Genomic DNA, 17,190 nt, shown 5'->3' on the forward strand with positions numbered 1-17,190 from the left:
TTGTATTTCCACCTGGAAACAGGCCATGTGTGTCACATTGCCAAAGAGATAGTGATTCAGGGTGGAGCCTTGGTTAGAAAGTTCTTTTGTTTAGTTTATCTCTATGTGTTTGCTGATAGAAGCAGTCAGTTCATTTTGGGAATAGACAGACAGAGGATGTTGTAGCTTTGCTTTGATGAAGACTGCATCTCACTGGATTGAGAGAGCCACCAGGAGGTGATTTTCAGTTGGCCTACACTTCAAGCAGATAAAATACTAACTTTAGCATTTACTGCATGGAATGCAAGGTGGGCTCTATCTTAGTTTGGATCTTGTGAGGGAAAAGCAGCTGGAGGATTGGCTTTACTTTGTAGCTAGTGGAAGAAATCTATAGTGGTCTTCACAGAGCCTTGCAGCAGAAAGCTGTCAGCAGAGTTAGCTTGGGAAGCTGTGGAACAGCAGTTGGATCTATCCAGCAACCCAAACAAGGAACAGAGGCACCCTCAGCCGTGGGGTTGGTAAAGGAAAAGGTGGAGTGTCACATAACCAAAAAGCTAATGGAAAGAGCCCCATAGAATCTTACATTGGAGGAATACTAAGGAGAATTAAAGTAAATTCCAGAGGGATGTGGCATACCTTTTTGGTTGATCCCATGAAAAGTGAATGAGCCTTAAAGATTTCATTGAGATAAGGGAACTCTGTGGTGGGTGGGAAGTAAAAAGTAGGACTGAATTTATAGCATAAGTCTTTATAAGCTTCGGTGTTAAGTTGGTGTGCTTGCTTTGCTTATTTTATTTTTAATATGCTATAAATTTTTTTTTGTTAAAACATGAGAAATCCTGTGGCATAGTTTTGTCAGTTAATTACTGGGTGTGCAAATTTCTTCTTTAAATGTTAATGGTCCTCAAAAGGATTGCAACAATAGTGTCAGTGCCGTCTTCAACAACAAAATATAATGAAGGGTATTCACGCAGGATAGTGATTTCAACTCTGGGGGGAAAAAAACATCTTTTTTAAGCAATATTTTCAGCACCACTGGTTGACAGGCAGCCATGTGTAAATGAATCACAGGGTAGTCCAGAAGTGTGAGGAAACTTGGGGGGTGGAGGGAGGAAGCCTTTTAAAGGTGTACGATTGCCAGAACTGTCTTCCTTGCTGGATAAAGCTCCGACACTGTTCCAACCCTACCAGAAATGATGAGGAAATACAGCCTCACAAATTTCCTTCTACTCACAGAATCACACAGTGCAGAAGAGGCCCTTCGGCCCATCGAGTCTGCACCGACACATGAGAAACACCTGACCTACCTACCTAATCCCATTTACCAGCACTTGGCCCATAGCCTTGAATGTTATGATGTGCCAAGTGCTCATCCAGGTACTTTTTAAAGGATGTGAGGCAACCCACCTTCACCACCCTCCCAGGCAGCGCATTTCAGACCATCACCACCCTCTGGGTAAAAAAGTTTTTCCTCACATCCACCCTAAACCTCCTGCCCCTCAACTTGAACTTATGTCCCCTTGTGATTGACCCTTCAACTAAGGGGAACAGCTGCTCCCTATCCACTCTGTCCATGCCCCTCATAATCTTGTACACCTCGATCAGGTTACCCCTCAGTCTTCTCTGCTCCAATGAAAACAACCCAAGTCTATCCAACCTCTCTTCATAACTTAAATGTTTCACCCCAGGCAACATCCTGGTGAATCCCTTCTGCACTCCCTCCAGTGCAATCACATCCTTCCTATAATGTGGTGACCAGAACTGTGCACAGTACTCCAGCTGTGGCCTCGCCAAGGTTCTATACAACTTCAACATGACCTCCCTATTTTTGTAATCTATGCCTTGATTGATAAAGGCAAGTGTCCCATATGCCTTTTTCACCACCCCACTAACATGCCCCTCCGCCTTCAGAGATCTATGGACACACACGCCAAGGTCCCTTTGTTCCTCAGAACTTCCTAGTGTCATGCCATTCATTAAATACTTCCTTGTCAAATTACTCCTTCCAAAGTGTAACACCTCACACTTTTCAGAGTTAAATTCCATCTGCCACTTATCTGCCCATTTCACCATCCCGTCTACATCTTCCTGTAGCTCAAGACACTCAACCTCACTGTTAACCACCCAGCCAATCTTTGTGTTATCCGCAAACTTACTAATCCTAAACCCCACATAGTCATCTATGTTGTTTATATAAATGATGAATAACAGGGAACCCAGCACAGATCCCTGTGGTAAAAATTTGGATCAAAGCCCCTGTGATCTCCTCCCTTGCCTCCCTCAGCAGCCTGGGACACAAATCGTCCAGACCTGGAATTTTGCCCACTTTTAAGCCTGCCAACACCTCCAATACTTTGTCACTCCCTATATCAATTTGCTTAAGAACCTCGCAGTCTCTCTCCCTGAGTTCCATACCTTCACCCTCATTCTCTTGGGTGAAGACAGATGTGAAGTATTCATTCAACACTCTACCGATGTCCCCTGGCTCCACCCATAGATTGCCCCCTTGGTCCCTTATGGGCCCTACTCTTTCCCTGGTTATCCTCTTCCCATTGATATACTTTTGAAATCTTGGGATTTTCCCTACTTTTCCCTTTCACAGCTGACAATTGGAACAAAATCAAGCAGTTACCACAGTAAGCTGATGAGCAGAAGATTCTGCCGCTGTAGTCTTGTTGACTGTTGGGATGGCAGTGAACGAGTGCGTGTGATTAAATCAGTGATTTGGGCCTGCCAGCCATTCAGAATGCACTGCCATGGTAACCAAAACTGTCAATATCAGAGAAATGTTAGGAGAGATGTTTATCATCAAAAAGGGTGGCAAAGATTACAGACTCATTGAATTGCATGACCAATGTTTCTTTTGCAGAGAGAGGACATTATATAATATGAAAATAAATTTTGAATCCCAGGTCTTCCATTCATTTTCCTATAAATCTTTCCTCCTCCCTGCACCCTTGTCACATCAAAGTCAAAACTAACCCACCGCCTTCTTTTTATTCTTTCATGGGATGTGGGTGCCGCTGGCTGGGCCAGCATTTATTGCCCATTCCTAATTTCCCTTGAGAAGGTGGTGGTGAGCTCCCTTCTTGAACCGCTGCCGTCCATGTGGTGTAGGTACACCCACAGTGCATCTGCTGCCCTTGTCCTTCGAGGTGGTAGAGGTCGCAGGTTTGACCCATTTAACCCATTCCCATCAGACCCTCAAAATAAAGGAACCGTTCGCTTCAGCTTTCCTTTTAACCTAAAATAAGGTTGCCAACCCTTGAAGATTGCCCTGGAGTCTCCAAGAAGTGAAGGTCAGTGTTAAGATCACTGCTGTGGGGAAGCCTGGAGAAAAAAAGCCATTGGCCATTAAAACGTTCAGCGGTGTTTTAATGGAGGTAATGGAGGGTCTTGTCCGTTGGCTGAAGGACCAGCGAGAGCCCCACGTTGCCTCTCTTTGGTAAGGCCAGCCGTATTAAGTGTCACTTCGGCACTTAACTGGACAGCGGTGAAGGGTCAAGGGCCCCAGGGGCATAAGTCCCGCCTGCAGACAGCTTCTGGCCAATCAGAAGCCGGCAGTTCTATTGAACGGCAGCGCCACTTGGTTGCTGCTGATGATACAGCACCCACCCAAGGCCTAACATCGTTGCTGGTTCCAGGCCACAGGTGAGTGATGGCCGGAGAGGGGAGGGGGGTGGTTCACGGGCTGGTGCTCATGGAAGAAAGGGGAAGAGGGAGCCAGCGATGATTGTCGAGGGTTGACTCTCAACATGCCCCACTCCGCCCTGCCCCCCCACTTTGTAATGCTGGGTCCCTCAATCAGACACTGAGTGCCTTTGAATGAGGCACCCCTGCAAGAGCCCACAAGCGACCCCGCATGGGTTTGCTGTGTTTGCTTGTTGTGCTCATCACATGGTGAGCCCTCTGCCCGTTGCTGGGTCAATATCATTGGTGGCGGCAGGGAAGATCATTAATTGCCCACTTAAGGACTTCAATTGGCAGTGGGACAGGAAGACCACCCACAGACTTAATTGGGGCAGCAGTGGAAAGATAGTGGGGTCCCCACCCGTCACCCTCCCGCTTCTTTCAATGCCCCCCACCCTCCACCACCAAATTCACCATGGGAGAGGGCATTAAGCTCTGCCCATTGTATTTTTAAAATGGTTTTGAGCACTTATTTATTAGTTATAAAAATAGTGGATTTGGGGGAAGAAAGCTGTTTAACTGACAGTCAAGAATGATCCAGTTGCCTAAATGAAGAGTCTGTGTGCTTTCCGATTGGTTAAGAAAGGCGGCACACTATGAGAATGTGAGTATATTGGGTGATAAATGGTGGGAGTGTGGGGGTGACGCGGTAGGAGGCAGACAATGTGATGACACCTCTTCTGGAATAAGTCTAACTGGATTGAACATTGAAAAGCCTTGGGAAGGAGGGGCTACGTGATGATGCACATGTTGGGTGACCAATGGCAGGAGCCTGGAGGGGGCAGCTGAAGGTCGGAGGTCATGTGATGTCATCTCCCAGAATGTAGGCCCTGCTAGAGTTGGTAACCTATTAATACGCCCAATTCTTGGAGACAGCAGCTATGAACCACAGACTTGTGTTTCAGTGACATCTCTGCCTCATTTTCTTAAAGAAACTGAACCAAGGCTCTGTTTGTCACAAGATCCCAGAGTCCTCTATTCCGCCCTAATTTCACTGTGCAAATGCACAATGGTAAAACCAATCTCCATTTAGATGCCTTGTTCATTTTCATCTGCACTCTGGGCTCCAATAATAGTTGTTTCCAACCAGATGCTGGCTTTTAAACTAATGAACATGCCTCAAGCATGGGAGATTTTGTTTGCACTCAGAGCAACTACCTCTTGATGTGTGGCTTGCAGTTGGCAGACATCACTGTCATTCTTCTGTTGTCACCCAGAGGCTGATTCCCTCTCAGGCTCCTAGGTGGTCATGGGGTTAATTTGAATGAGTTCATATGTGTGATGACCTCCTATAAATTAACCCCAGCAACTCCCATAAATAAACTCCATTGCCTCTCCTGCTGTCCCCTGCTGCTCTCTGATTCTCCCTCACTCTCCCCCCTGCTGCTCTCCGGTTCTCCCTCACTCTCCCCTCTGCTGCTCTCCATTCCTCCCTCACTCTCCCCTCTGCTGCTCTCCGTTCCTCCCTCACTCTCCCCCTGCTGCTCTCCGATTCTCCCTCACTCTCCCCCTGCTGCTCTCCGGTTCTCCCTCACTCTCCCCCTGCTGCTCTCCGGTTCTCCCTCACTCTCCCCCTGCTGCTCTCCGATTCTCCCTCACTCTCCCCCTGCTGCTCTCTGGTCCTCCCTCGCTCTCTCCCCCCGCTGCTCTCTGGTTCTCCCTCACTCTCCCCCGCTGCTCTCCGGTTCTCCCTCCCTCTTCCCCGCTGGTCTCCAATTATACCTTGCTTTCTCCCCTTGGCTGTTCCCCACTGGTCCCTGGCTTTCCTCTGCTCTTTCCAGCTGACCTCCCCCATGGAATCCCTGATTGGCCACCAGAAAGTCCTGATGGAATGGCCAATCAAAGCACTGAAAATCGAACCAAGCAGGGCGGCCAAAAGCCCTCCTACTGAGAACTAGTCCAATTTGGCGAGGGGAAAGATTGCCTCTGGTGCTGGCTGTTGATGCCGGTGAGAAGGATCTCTGCACATATGGGAGCATCCTGATGCAGTGGCTTAACAGTCGGTGAATGGGCGGCATTCTGGTTCACAGGGCGTAGCCGAGGGGGTTTTTGGGTTGGTGACAGTAAATGGAGTATGAGGTAAGGGGGAGTGGGGGGGAGGAAGTGAAGAGAAGAGATGCTGATGCTGTGCGAAAAGGTGAACCGCTGATGGAAACCTCTGGTACAGTCCACGTAAAGAGGGAAAAGCTGCAATCCATGACACTTCAGCTATTTTGAGCAAATCGTCGGGACACTGGGATGTTTACTGAAAAACTGGGACTGTCTCAGGAGGTCTGGCCACCGTAAACCGTATAAAATTGACAGGCTTTTAAAACCCGAGCTTTACATTGAGTATTCACTACTGATTAATTTAATTTAACTGTGCTCCTCTCCGCAGATGCTGCCAGACCTGCTGAGTTTTTCCAGGTATTTTTGCTTTTGTTTTGGATTTCCAGCATCCGCAGTTCTTTGCTTTTAATTTAACTGATTAATTTACCTTGTCTTTGACCTTTTCACGGTTGATTCTGGCCTGCAGTGTGTGTGTGCTGCCTGTTCGCCTAGGTTCTCAAATTCAAAGGCATGTTAAAGACACTTTAGAAAAAAGGATCAGGCGCCTATTTTGTTGCAGCTATTTGAATTGGTATTTTAAGCGTTAATTTACACAAGAATTGAAAATAAAAACATTTCCGCATTTTTGCAACACGTTTCTTTTTTTGAAGGCAGTGCCCAAAGTCAACCAAAAGTTATATTCAAAGTGATAGCCAGCCAGAACAACATAATCTTTTTTTTACAAAAGTAGTGTGAACAACTGAATTAAAATTCTAAACCACATGTTCTGAATGAGTATTTCTTGAGGTGTTACAGCTCTGTGAAAGCCAATTACTGCAGCACTGATTACATAGATATATTAGGAATTTTACTGTATTGTTAGGAGTTTGAATTGCAGGAAATAATCAAATCAGCATCATTGTCTTCAAAACTGGAACTAACCCAATCTCTACAATTCTACAACTCAAGAGGATTTGAAATTAGATTATGTGGGATAATTTAAATCACTGAAACTTTGGTTTAAACAAAAAGCAGAATAAGCATCTTAATGTTATGGGATAAAGATGATCAAATATCGAATTGAACACAATGATTTCTCCCTTGCTGCGATGAAAATGCTGGTGCCACCAGTGGAGGACAACTGACCTGAATTAAACAGTTGGGATTTGGGGATAATAGCGACTTGCTGAAGCTTTGCCTGATTGCATTTCACATTTCATTCGATTCCGTTTCAATGAGGGAGTAATTTTCCACACATTTCCCTTAGCAGATTAAGCAAATTGGAAGTAGGTTATCTTAGGGTTGATTTCTCGTGGAGGGATAACGTGTGATGCCCCAATGACTTTTTCTTGGTTCTATGGTGTTTTAAGTTGTTATTTGATCCCTGTATCTTCCCCAAGTTTAAAAAAAAACAAATTAAAGTAAATAAATACAAGGCTTGGATCAGCTGAGCTTCTAACACATTTGACTCAGAACCAGAAGTTTCCCTCACTGCCGCTGGGTCAAAATCCTGGAACTCCCTCGCCAGCAGCAGTGTGGGTGTACCTACACCAAATGGACTGTAGCGGTTCAAGAAGGCAGCTCACCACCACCTCCTCAAGGGCAATTAGGAATGGACAATAAATGCTGCCCTAGCCAGTGACGCCCACATCCCACGAATGAACTTAAAAAGAAATCCAGATACAGTTCAGGATTTGAGCACAGTACACCAGCGACAACACTTCAAAATACTTTATTGGCTGTTAAGTATATTGGGATGTCTTGAGGTTGTGAATGTTGCCAAGTGAATGCAAATGCTTTCTTTTACATAACCAGATTGATTCACCAGTACAGATTTTGAGGCAGTGTTATGTTCGAGAGCCGTGAGGTGCTATCTTTTAGATGAGGTATTAAACTGAGGCCATATTTTCTGTCCCAGTGGCTCAGGTGCGGGTTAAAGATCCCATGGTACCACTTGCAGAGCAGCAGGAAGTTCTCCTAGTCCGTCAACAGCACAAAAAAAATCTCAAATAATCATTCATCTCGGTGTTGCAGTCAAAGCAGTTTGTTGTACTTGAAGTGCTTTGAAATTTTCCTGAGAAGCATAGTTAAGTGTCAAACTTTGTTTAGTGATTTGTTTAGCACGCTTGCCCTCAGAGTCAGAAGGTTGTGGGTTCAGCACTGAACGTTCTGACGTGCCGTCCATCAGATGAGACTTAAAACTGTGGCCTTGTCTCCCTCTCAGGTGAATTTAAAACATCTTTGCTACTGTTTGCACTTAAAAGATAATGAATGGGGGATATACAGGAGGGTGGCTGATATGGTCAGTTAGGAAGATTTGAGATAGATGGGAGGATATGATATAACATTTGGCTTCTGATAGCTGTATCTTTAGGCAAAGCCCATTGCTTCTATGGCCGTGGTAACCAACAGATGTAATTGGCTGCACAATCAGGTAGTTACAATAGTGTGCGCCTACCTTGGAAGCATTTTCTTATGCATCAACCCAGCTGTTCAGAATTTTAACAAATTCGCAGGTGCTTATTGGCTAGGATGTGCTGTTTGAAATTAGCAACAGGAAGACCATCATGCTTGTAAATTGTTAATACTTGTAAATTACAGATGGCAGAAGAGGAAAATTATCTTTAATTTGCTAGTCCTTAGTTTTCTGGAGCTCTGAGTGTCATGGATTAGAACTTATGTAACACTTCAGGTCATATAGTACTTTTCATCCAAAAGTCATGTCAGTTATCAGACTGTAGCAAAAATTGTATTCTGAAATGCGTATTTTAGCCTATTGTAGACTGACTCTATCTTTATCATTTGAAGTAATGTAGTTTCACTAACTTGCTGTGGGTTATTGTTCTGGTCCATTACTCTACTTATAATACTGGGGAATTAGGTGGTGAAAGCATATCCAATACAACTTCCATGAGAGAATTACTTGAAGGGGAAAAATTGCAGGGCTATAGGAAAGAGGAGGGGAGTGAGACTGATTGGATAGCTCTTTCAAAGTGCTGGCACTGGCACAATGGGCCAAATGGCCTCCCCCTGTGCTGCATCATTTTCTATGATTCTCTATACTCGCTAACATACATCTTTCAAACACATTGTCCCCTAACCGCACAATAATTGGCACCTATTGAGTAATCGACTTACAGTTGACTGTATGATGCACAATGCCATGGCTCAATATTCTACTGGCATCATGTAAATGAACACCAGCTTTGATTCATTGGGTTCTCAGTCCGTCTATGGAAAGTGCTGTGAGCATGGTACAATAGTCATGGGAAAGACCCTGACCTGAAACTGTACTCTCAATATAAACCATCACCTTCAGGCAAAGAGGAACAAAAACAATCAGAGAGGGACAAGTATATGTTCATAGGTTTCTATCTATGCTTGCTGCTCCAGGAGGTCACAAAGTCTGGGAGAATCTGATAGTGTGAATTGACCACAGTCATTTGGAAACAAAATTCCTGCCGTGGTGCAGAAGCAGCACCTGCTGTAAGATTTGAGACTATTCACTTTTGCTAAAACCCAAGAATTACAAGAATAACGGAACACACTTAAATATCTGAGTTAGCCATTATGATTTATTAGGTTACCTTGGCATCAAAATCACACAATACAATGGCTACAATGGAGTTTTTGACACCTACAATAAAATGTTTGAAATATGGCGCAAGAAGTTATACATACAATCACCCATAAGCAGTCACTTCACATTGATTATAGTCTCTCTAGTGACTGACTAGGTCACTCTTCCCTCCAACTGCAGTAATGAGGTTCCTTTAACAGTCACTTTTATACATTTTTTTTCAACAGTGGACAGGACTTTACACTAACAGGGCCCCATTGTCCAGTAAAAATCTTTCATGATATAAATTATCCAGTGAAGTGGTGAGTTCTTTGTTTGAACCATGGAGTTAAAGCCCGCCTTTATGTTATCCATTCTACATGAACTCCTAGAGTTTTCATGTATGCCATCTGTCTTTAATCAACCCAGCTTTTACATTATCTTCCTTTATCTCATCCTAGACTGTTTTCCACAATTCTTTCGAAGCATCTTGTCTCTGATTTGCAAACTAACTTTCAGAGCTTCCTCATTTGTATTCGCCTGTCACCGGTCATTTATGCTCAGAGCCGTTCATAATGGTTATATCCAATCCAAATGTTCTCTGTTCTTAATAAACTATTGAAATCATACTATTGCTCTACACACTCAATAGCTTTGTATTCCAGCAAGTATAATGTTTTAAAACAGCTTTGAATTATTGTTACGACCGGAATGGGAGGAGTACGCAGTTTATCTAGCCCCACTACTCCACAGGTCTCATCATTAGTTTAAAAGTTTAACTCACTCACCAAAATGGCCAATTATTTACCTTTGCTACTGTTAGACCCAAAATAAAAAAGACTTTAACTAGGCTTCTTTCAATAAACTCAAAATGATTGATTTATTATAAAACAAAACTTATTTTTTAAAACAAGTTGCAAGAACTGGTTAACACATAATTTGTAATCTGGAAGTATAACTATCTATCCCTCTTAAAATTCCCCAGCACACACACACACACACACATACATAAACAAAGGACGAACAGGTAGATGGGCTGTTGAAGAAAAGGTTTTATAAAAGAAAGGATAAAGTTCACAGGGTTTCAGAGCTGTTAATCTGGAGCTCTCTCAAGTAAAGATAGATCACTAGTCCGAGTAGATGGCTGGAAGTTCTCACCAACGGAGCTTTGGCATGGAGGAAAATAGAGCCGGGTCAATCCTTCTCATCTCAGCGTCTCAGGTTTTCAAAGACTTACAAGTTCCACTGAGATGAGGATTCCTAATTGGATATTGATAGCCACTCTATTCCAAGCAAGGCAAGTAGACTGAGCTGGGCAGCTTCACTTTTTCAGTTCATTCCCAACTGAGTTCAAAAAAACAAGTTCAAAACTTAAAGCTCATTTCTGTCAGGTGATTTCCAGTAAATCACTAGCCTTTGACTTTAAACCAGTTTTTTTTCCCCTATCAATTGAAGTAAGTAAGAGGTCAGTTAGCTGAAGTCTTGCTGATAGTCCAAGGTGAACTTACGCCCCTTCTTAAAAAAATCCAGATCAGCTTCCAAGTGGCCAGATAATGCAATGTCCTTCCATATTTTAAAAGAAAATATTGTCCTGGAAGATATGGTTCTAACAATATGGCTGTCTGTTGCTTTCTTTAGCTCTCCATTATAACAGTGAGCCTCACAGCCAAACATTCCATGGCCTGGAGAATCTTGTTTCCTCTTATCTGAGAACAGCATTTAGCACTCGCAGTTTACTTTGAAAAGTCTTTTGGCCTTGCAAAGCATGCTCGTAAAATTTGGCCAAAGTAGTTTCTGTACAGCTGGCTACAGTAAAGAGCACTTTGTATCTCATCTAAACTGTCAAAGGCCCTGGGTTGAATACCTTTCACAAGTCTCACTACAAGTTCTCAAGTTAGTCAAGAATGTTGCATGTTACAGTTTCTTAGACTACCTATTCTGTTGAAGCCCTTGGGACAGAGGTCACTGGGCTGAGGTGAGCTCACTGTGCCAGGAGTGGTACCATTGCCTGCTCAGGATGTCAGTGCAGAGAGCAACCAGGCCTCTGAGAGAAAGCAATTGACCCCCTCCAAAATTGCTTAAATTTATTTAGTAAATGTCTGGGGACTCGGAGTGTTCTCACAAGGGCTTGTGCCAACTCTTGCTTGGCACGAGTTTTGCCAAGTGCTTTTGAGGGGCAAAGAGAGGAGTGTCCCACTGGCAGTGAGGTAATGGAATTACTCATAGCTCCCTCCAACCTGGGTGTATAGGAAGGGTGGAATCTGGGGGTACCTGGGTGTTCTAATCCATGTTCCTGCCTCCTCCTCCTCCAAATCCCAGTACCCTTCGGAAGAAGTCAGCCTTCTTGCCTCTTGCAGCTTCACAAATTTTGGAGCCAGTCACTTTTCTTATTCTTTCATTCCTAGCTGCACAAGTTTCAAATTTTCAGCTTTATGCCATTTGCCTGTCTTAATAAAATTACTGCCTAACAACTATCTCCCCATTATTTTTCACACGTCCTCTGGCTCCATTTTTCTTTAGATCTGCTTATTTTACCTCTAACAGATGGACTAATATATCAGAGGCTTTGGAGCAGATTGCCTGCTCACCCCATTAGCAGGGTGTCTTGGCAGAAATGAATTGGAGAGAAAACAAAATACAAATAAAGGATAACGTATTCTCTTTGAGAACCCAGCTTCAGTAAAAAGCCACAATCTAAGAGGAGGAACTAACAATGCAGTCAATGGTCCTATTGTGCTGAATAACAGCAGAAGGAGGAAGAAGAATGGCCTAGTGGAATATGACCAGGGGCCTCATTTTGCTGAAAGAATAATTACGTGTTAATTATGCATACCGTTGTTAATGAGTAATTTGGCCAGCAAGTTCAGGGTGTTAAGAGAAATGCCATTGGGGTGCCAGTCTTTAGAACTTTGTAAAAAAAAAAATATTTTTGTCATGCAATGTGGGTGTCACTAGCAAGGCCAATGTTTGTTACCCATTTCTAATTTCCCTTGGACTGTATGGCTTGCCAGAGGGCAGTTAACAGTCAACCACATTACTGTGAATCTGGAGGTCATGTATAGGTGAGACCAGGTAAAGGATTTCCTTCTCTCTGAGAGACATTAGTGAACCAGATGGGTTTTTACAACAATTGATGATAGGTTCATGGTCACCATAACTGAGACCAGCCTTCAATTATGTTTCTATAAACCCCAGCTGCTGCAGTGGGACTTAAACCCCTGTCCCCAGAGCATTAGCCTGGGATTACTAGACCAGCAACATAACCACTATGCCACCATCTTCCCCTGCTGGTTGATGTATGTTTCTCCATCTTTTGCTTTGTCTGAAAGGTCATCAACCTGAAATGTTAACTCTGTTTCTTTATCCACAGATGCTGCCTGACATGTTGAGTACTTCCAACATTTTCAGTTTTTGTCTCAGGTTTCCAGCATCTGCAGTATTTTGCTTTCTAGAAACTAAATGATACAATTTTAAAAAAAAGATGCAGGATCAGAGAGACCTATGGGTCCATATAAACAGTCCCTTAAGATGGCAGGAAAAAAGCTGCTAAAAGGTCTATGGGACCCTTAGCTTCACTAACAGAAGTGTACGCTACAAAAGTAAGGAAGTTATGGTAAACTTTCATAAAAACTGGCTAGGCTTCATCTGGGGTACTGTGGCCAATTCTGGGCACAGCACTTGGGGAAGATGTCAAAGCCTAAGAAGGTGCGGGGGAACTTTCCTGAAAGGGAATGAAGGATTAACACAGCGAGTAGTTAGGATTTGGAATGCACTGCCCGGAAGTGTGGTGGAGGTAGGTTCAATTGAGGCATTCAAGAGGGCATTGGTTGATTATCTAAATACAAACAGTGTGCAGGGTTACGGGGAAAAGGCAGGATTTTGGTACTAAGTTAAAATGCTCAGAGAGCTGGTGCAGACACAATGGGCTGAATGGCCTCCTTCTACACCATAACAATTCTGTAAAAATTTCAGTTACGTGGAGAGACTAGTGAATTAGGGTTGCTCACCTTAAAAAATGAGAGCACGTCCTGCGTTCCTACCAACATGCATTACGTTTATGTGTTATTTGTCAACTTGGTTATTCCAATGTTCTCCTGGTCAGCCTCCCATCATCCACCTTCAATGAACTCGAGCTCATCTATAATTCAACTGCACGTATCCTAACTCCCAGCTCTGAAGAAGGGTCATGCGGACTCGAAACGTTAACTCTGTTTCTCTCTCCACAGATGCTGCCGGACCTGCTGAATTTTTCCAGCATTTTCTGTTTTTATTTCAGATTTCCAGCATCCGCGGCATTTTGCTTTCAACCCAGCAGGTCCGGCTCACTCATCACCCCTGTGCTCGCTGAGACTCTCCATCCGGCAACACCTCAATTTTAGTGTTCTCCTCTTCATGTCGAAATCCTCCACCCCTCACTCCTTCCTAGCTGGACCCGAAATGCGAGCACTGTGTGTTCTCTGAAGTCAGGCGTGTGAGTGCTCCTAGCCTGGGAGTGAGAGCCCTATCTGCTCTCTGAAAGCAGCGATGTCATCACTGTGAGATTCCGAGCCTGTCTGAAGGTGACCAGATCAAACTACACAACGCACAGACCTTAAATTACTCGACAGCAGGCAGGCTCAAATGACACGTTTCAGGCAAACTATCGGGTGTGTCTTGTCCTCCATGGGGACCAATCAGTAATCTAGTCCAGAAGAAGGGTTATATTCAAATTGAAATGTTAACTCTGTTTCAATTCGTTTCAATCGTTCAATCAAATGTCATTGTCCATTTGGAAATTCATTGCAGGTACCTTGCTCATTCACACTAAAATGAATAACTAACAATGAAAAAGAAAAATCTACATCACGAATGATGAGCAATGTGAAATCCATGTCACCGTGATGCAGTGCCATCTTATCTCTAAGTACACAAAAGCCAGAAATTTCCCCTTGTCGGGTGGGCTCGGTGGGTGGGGGCGGTCGGGGAGCTGACCGCCGCCTGTGATTGGCTCCACTCCGCGATTTCACACGGGCGGGCTAATTAAGGCCCGCCCAGCGTGGATTGTGAGCAGCAGCGCTGAGCGCTACCTGTGCGGGCTGGGGGGAGGTTGGAGGGAGACCGGGCCTAGCGCGCGGAAGAGGTTTCCTAAAAAAATGTAAAGGCCGCTTGGCCTTTTCGCCTGCCCGCCAACCACAAGGTTGGACGGGCAGCGTAAATTTGATTTTAATGAGCTGGTTAATGGCTTTAATAGGACTTTCAGTTATTGGCGGGCGCGCAGCTGACTCCGTTGCGCGCCTGCTGAACGAAATATCGCGCGAGAGCACGACGACGTCGGGACGCACACCCACACGCCGAATGTAACATTTTGGCCAAACAGTACACGGGCAAATTCCTCTCCTTGGCAAGAGGGCTGATTTGGTGGGCGTTAGGAATGAAGGCAAAAGCTTTCCAGGGAGACTGTCCTGGAGACGTGAGGAGCAATGGACACACAACTATTGTTCAGTACCTGGTAACACGGCAGCGTATGCACCACCTACTTGAGTCTCCTTCCTCCTTCCATGGCCTATGTCGTGCCTTTTCCACCATAGGAGAGGATACAGGCGAGCTGTGACTCATGCTGACACAGGAGGAATACTGCCAAAAAGTTTCTCCAGTCCGTGCGTGGCCTTGTCTCCGGCTTTTCCACGATGATCGTGGGCCTTGCCTGGCTGGGCCGGTTGATGCTGTCCCACCTGCCTCGGATTTGGTGTTGCACGAGGGATTCCTGATGACGAGGGCTGCTGGACTTGGAGAAAAAAATCCTGCAGGGCATGCTGGCTCTTTCTGTCCTGCTGGAGGAGGGCGAGGTTCCATCACCACTCCCAGGCGGCGTGGTAATCGGGCAGAGGCGTGGGGGACCTGGACCTGGTCCGGTCCCAGGCCCATCTGGGTAGTTTCCACCATGGCTGCATGACTTGAGGGAATGCTGCACCGGCAGAGAGTACTGTCAGAAGACTGTCTCCCTCCACAGACGCTGCCAGACCTCTTGAATATTTCCTGCACTTCCTGTTTTTATTTCAGATTTCCGGCATCCGCAGCATTTTATTTTTATTTTATAGAAATTAGTCCGACCCACTTGTGTTGCAAATGATCTCTGCCCATTCCTTCCTCACCCAACACCACGACAAACAGATTTCCTCCTCCATCAGCTTGCTCTTTGTTTGTTTGGCTTTACTGTTTTCAATTGGCTGAAATGTTGTAACAATGACCGTAGCTTAAGTGTATTGGTTGTGAAGCATTTTGCGCCATTCTGAGGACCCGATAAGGTGTTGTACAAATGCAAGTTCTTTCTTTCTCCTCATTTTCATGTCTTGGATCCTCTCTACATAACATTTTCAGCTGTAATTGTGATATGAAATTAGCACTGAAATAGAAAAAAAAAATGCACAATTGGTCCTGTCTACAGAAAACCAAGCTACCACCTGGAGATCCTAAATTGTTAATTGTTTTAATTTGCATCAGTCATTAGCTTTTGGCAGTGCTTTCAGATGCGCAGAGTGAGCTGCTGTTTCATATTTATCACACACAGTTTGATAGCCAAAACTGCAAGAAAAATCAATTCAAATAAAGCTCTTAAAGTTTCTTTTGACCAGATTTGTGTTATTCTGTTTCATTGACTTTGCATATTTTGTGTGAAACATTGTTCTTGTACTAACTGTAGATGTACATTTTTAATAGGCTGGATCGCAATGTTGGGTGCAATATGGCTGCTGGTGCTGGCTGACGTCCATGACTTTGAGATTATACTGCACAGAGTAGAATGGGCAACACTTCTCTTCTTTGCCGCGCTCTTTGTCCTGATGGAGGTATTTTACATTTGTTATTACACTCATTTTTATCTAAGATTAAGAGCTCAGTCGTATCTGGAATCTAGAACGTGGGAGCACACTCTTAGGATAAGGGGCCAATCATTTAGGACTGAGATGAGGAGAAATTTCTTCACTCAAAGGGTTGTGAATCTTTGGCATTCTCTACCCCAGAGAGTTGTGGATGTTCCATCGCTGAATATATTTAAGGTGGGGAGAGACAAATTTTCAGTCTCTCAGGGAATCAAGGGGTATGGGGAGTGGGTGGGAGGTTGGAACTGAGACAAAAGATCAGCCATGATTGTATTGAATGGCGGAGCAATCTCGAAGGTCCAGATAGTCTATTCCTGTTCTCATTCCTTATGTTTTTATAGTTATAAGTAATAAGGTGAGTAACAAGTAATAATATAAGTAATAAGTACCAATCAGGCCTTCCAGTGGGAGAAACTTGCAGAAAAAGCTACCATTTGATGTTCTCTGGAATGTTTTTCAAAAGCACTTGCAGCTAAACAGCTTGGGAAATGGATAATTATCCATGTGCAATATAGACCAGAGGTTCTAACACTATGTCATGTGATTTAGGGAACTTCACATTAAGTTGGTGACATGGGAATGATGATGCTGCCAAGGGCTACTGTTATTTTTTTAAATTCTGAATTAGGAGGTAAAGTTGTATGTTTAGGTGGATAAAGTTACAGAGAGACACGGACAGACTAAGTGAAAGGGCAAGACTATGGCAGAGTTGAATGTAGGGAAGTCTGAGGACAACACAAAGAGGTGGAAGAAGTGGGCACAGAATTGGATGATGATTCATTTGACGGACCTTATCTCCAGCAGGGAGTGCTAAGGATGGAGTTTTTAAGGAGGACTGTAATGACAAGTTTGAACGTCGATGCCGCAGTGCCTTATGAGGAATTGTCAAGGCCAACAAGCATTGGGTTGAGGAGGGGGTGTTATGTAGGCAAGAGCTGGCTCAGGAAAGGGATTGAGGTAAGAAGTCATGAGACTCGTGGAAGAAACATGTCTCGTAAGGGGTGTGGGAAGAAAGAACTGAGGCTGCAGAGTGCCTGAGATCAGGGCTGAGGCAGATCTTGGGGAATTGATGGCAGG

The 17,190-nt window shown here is 44.3% G+C and overlaps 1 protein-coding gene across 2 annotated transcripts in view; it reads left to right on the forward strand.

The window, feature by feature from the left end:
- Positions 1-17,190, forward strand: part of oca2 (oculocutaneous albinism II) — a 573,569-nt gene that overhangs the window by 440,731 nt on the left and 115,648 nt on the right. For both annotated transcript variants that reach the window (XM_078544815.1, XM_078544816.1), the window contains one exon: positions 15,953-16,080. In XM_078544815.1, the coding sequence (XP_078400941.1) occupies positions 15,953-16,080 (128 nt within the window). The remainder of the gene's footprint in view (positions 1-15,952; positions 16,081-17,190) is intronic.

The sequence above is a fragment of the Cetorhinus maximus genome, chromosome 7, assembly GCF_964194155.1.
Source record: "Cetorhinus maximus chromosome 7, sCetMax3.hap1.1, whole genome shotgun sequence".
Taxonomy (NCBI): domain Eukaryota; kingdom Metazoa; phylum Chordata; class Chondrichthyes; order Lamniformes; family Cetorhinidae; genus Cetorhinus; species Cetorhinus maximus.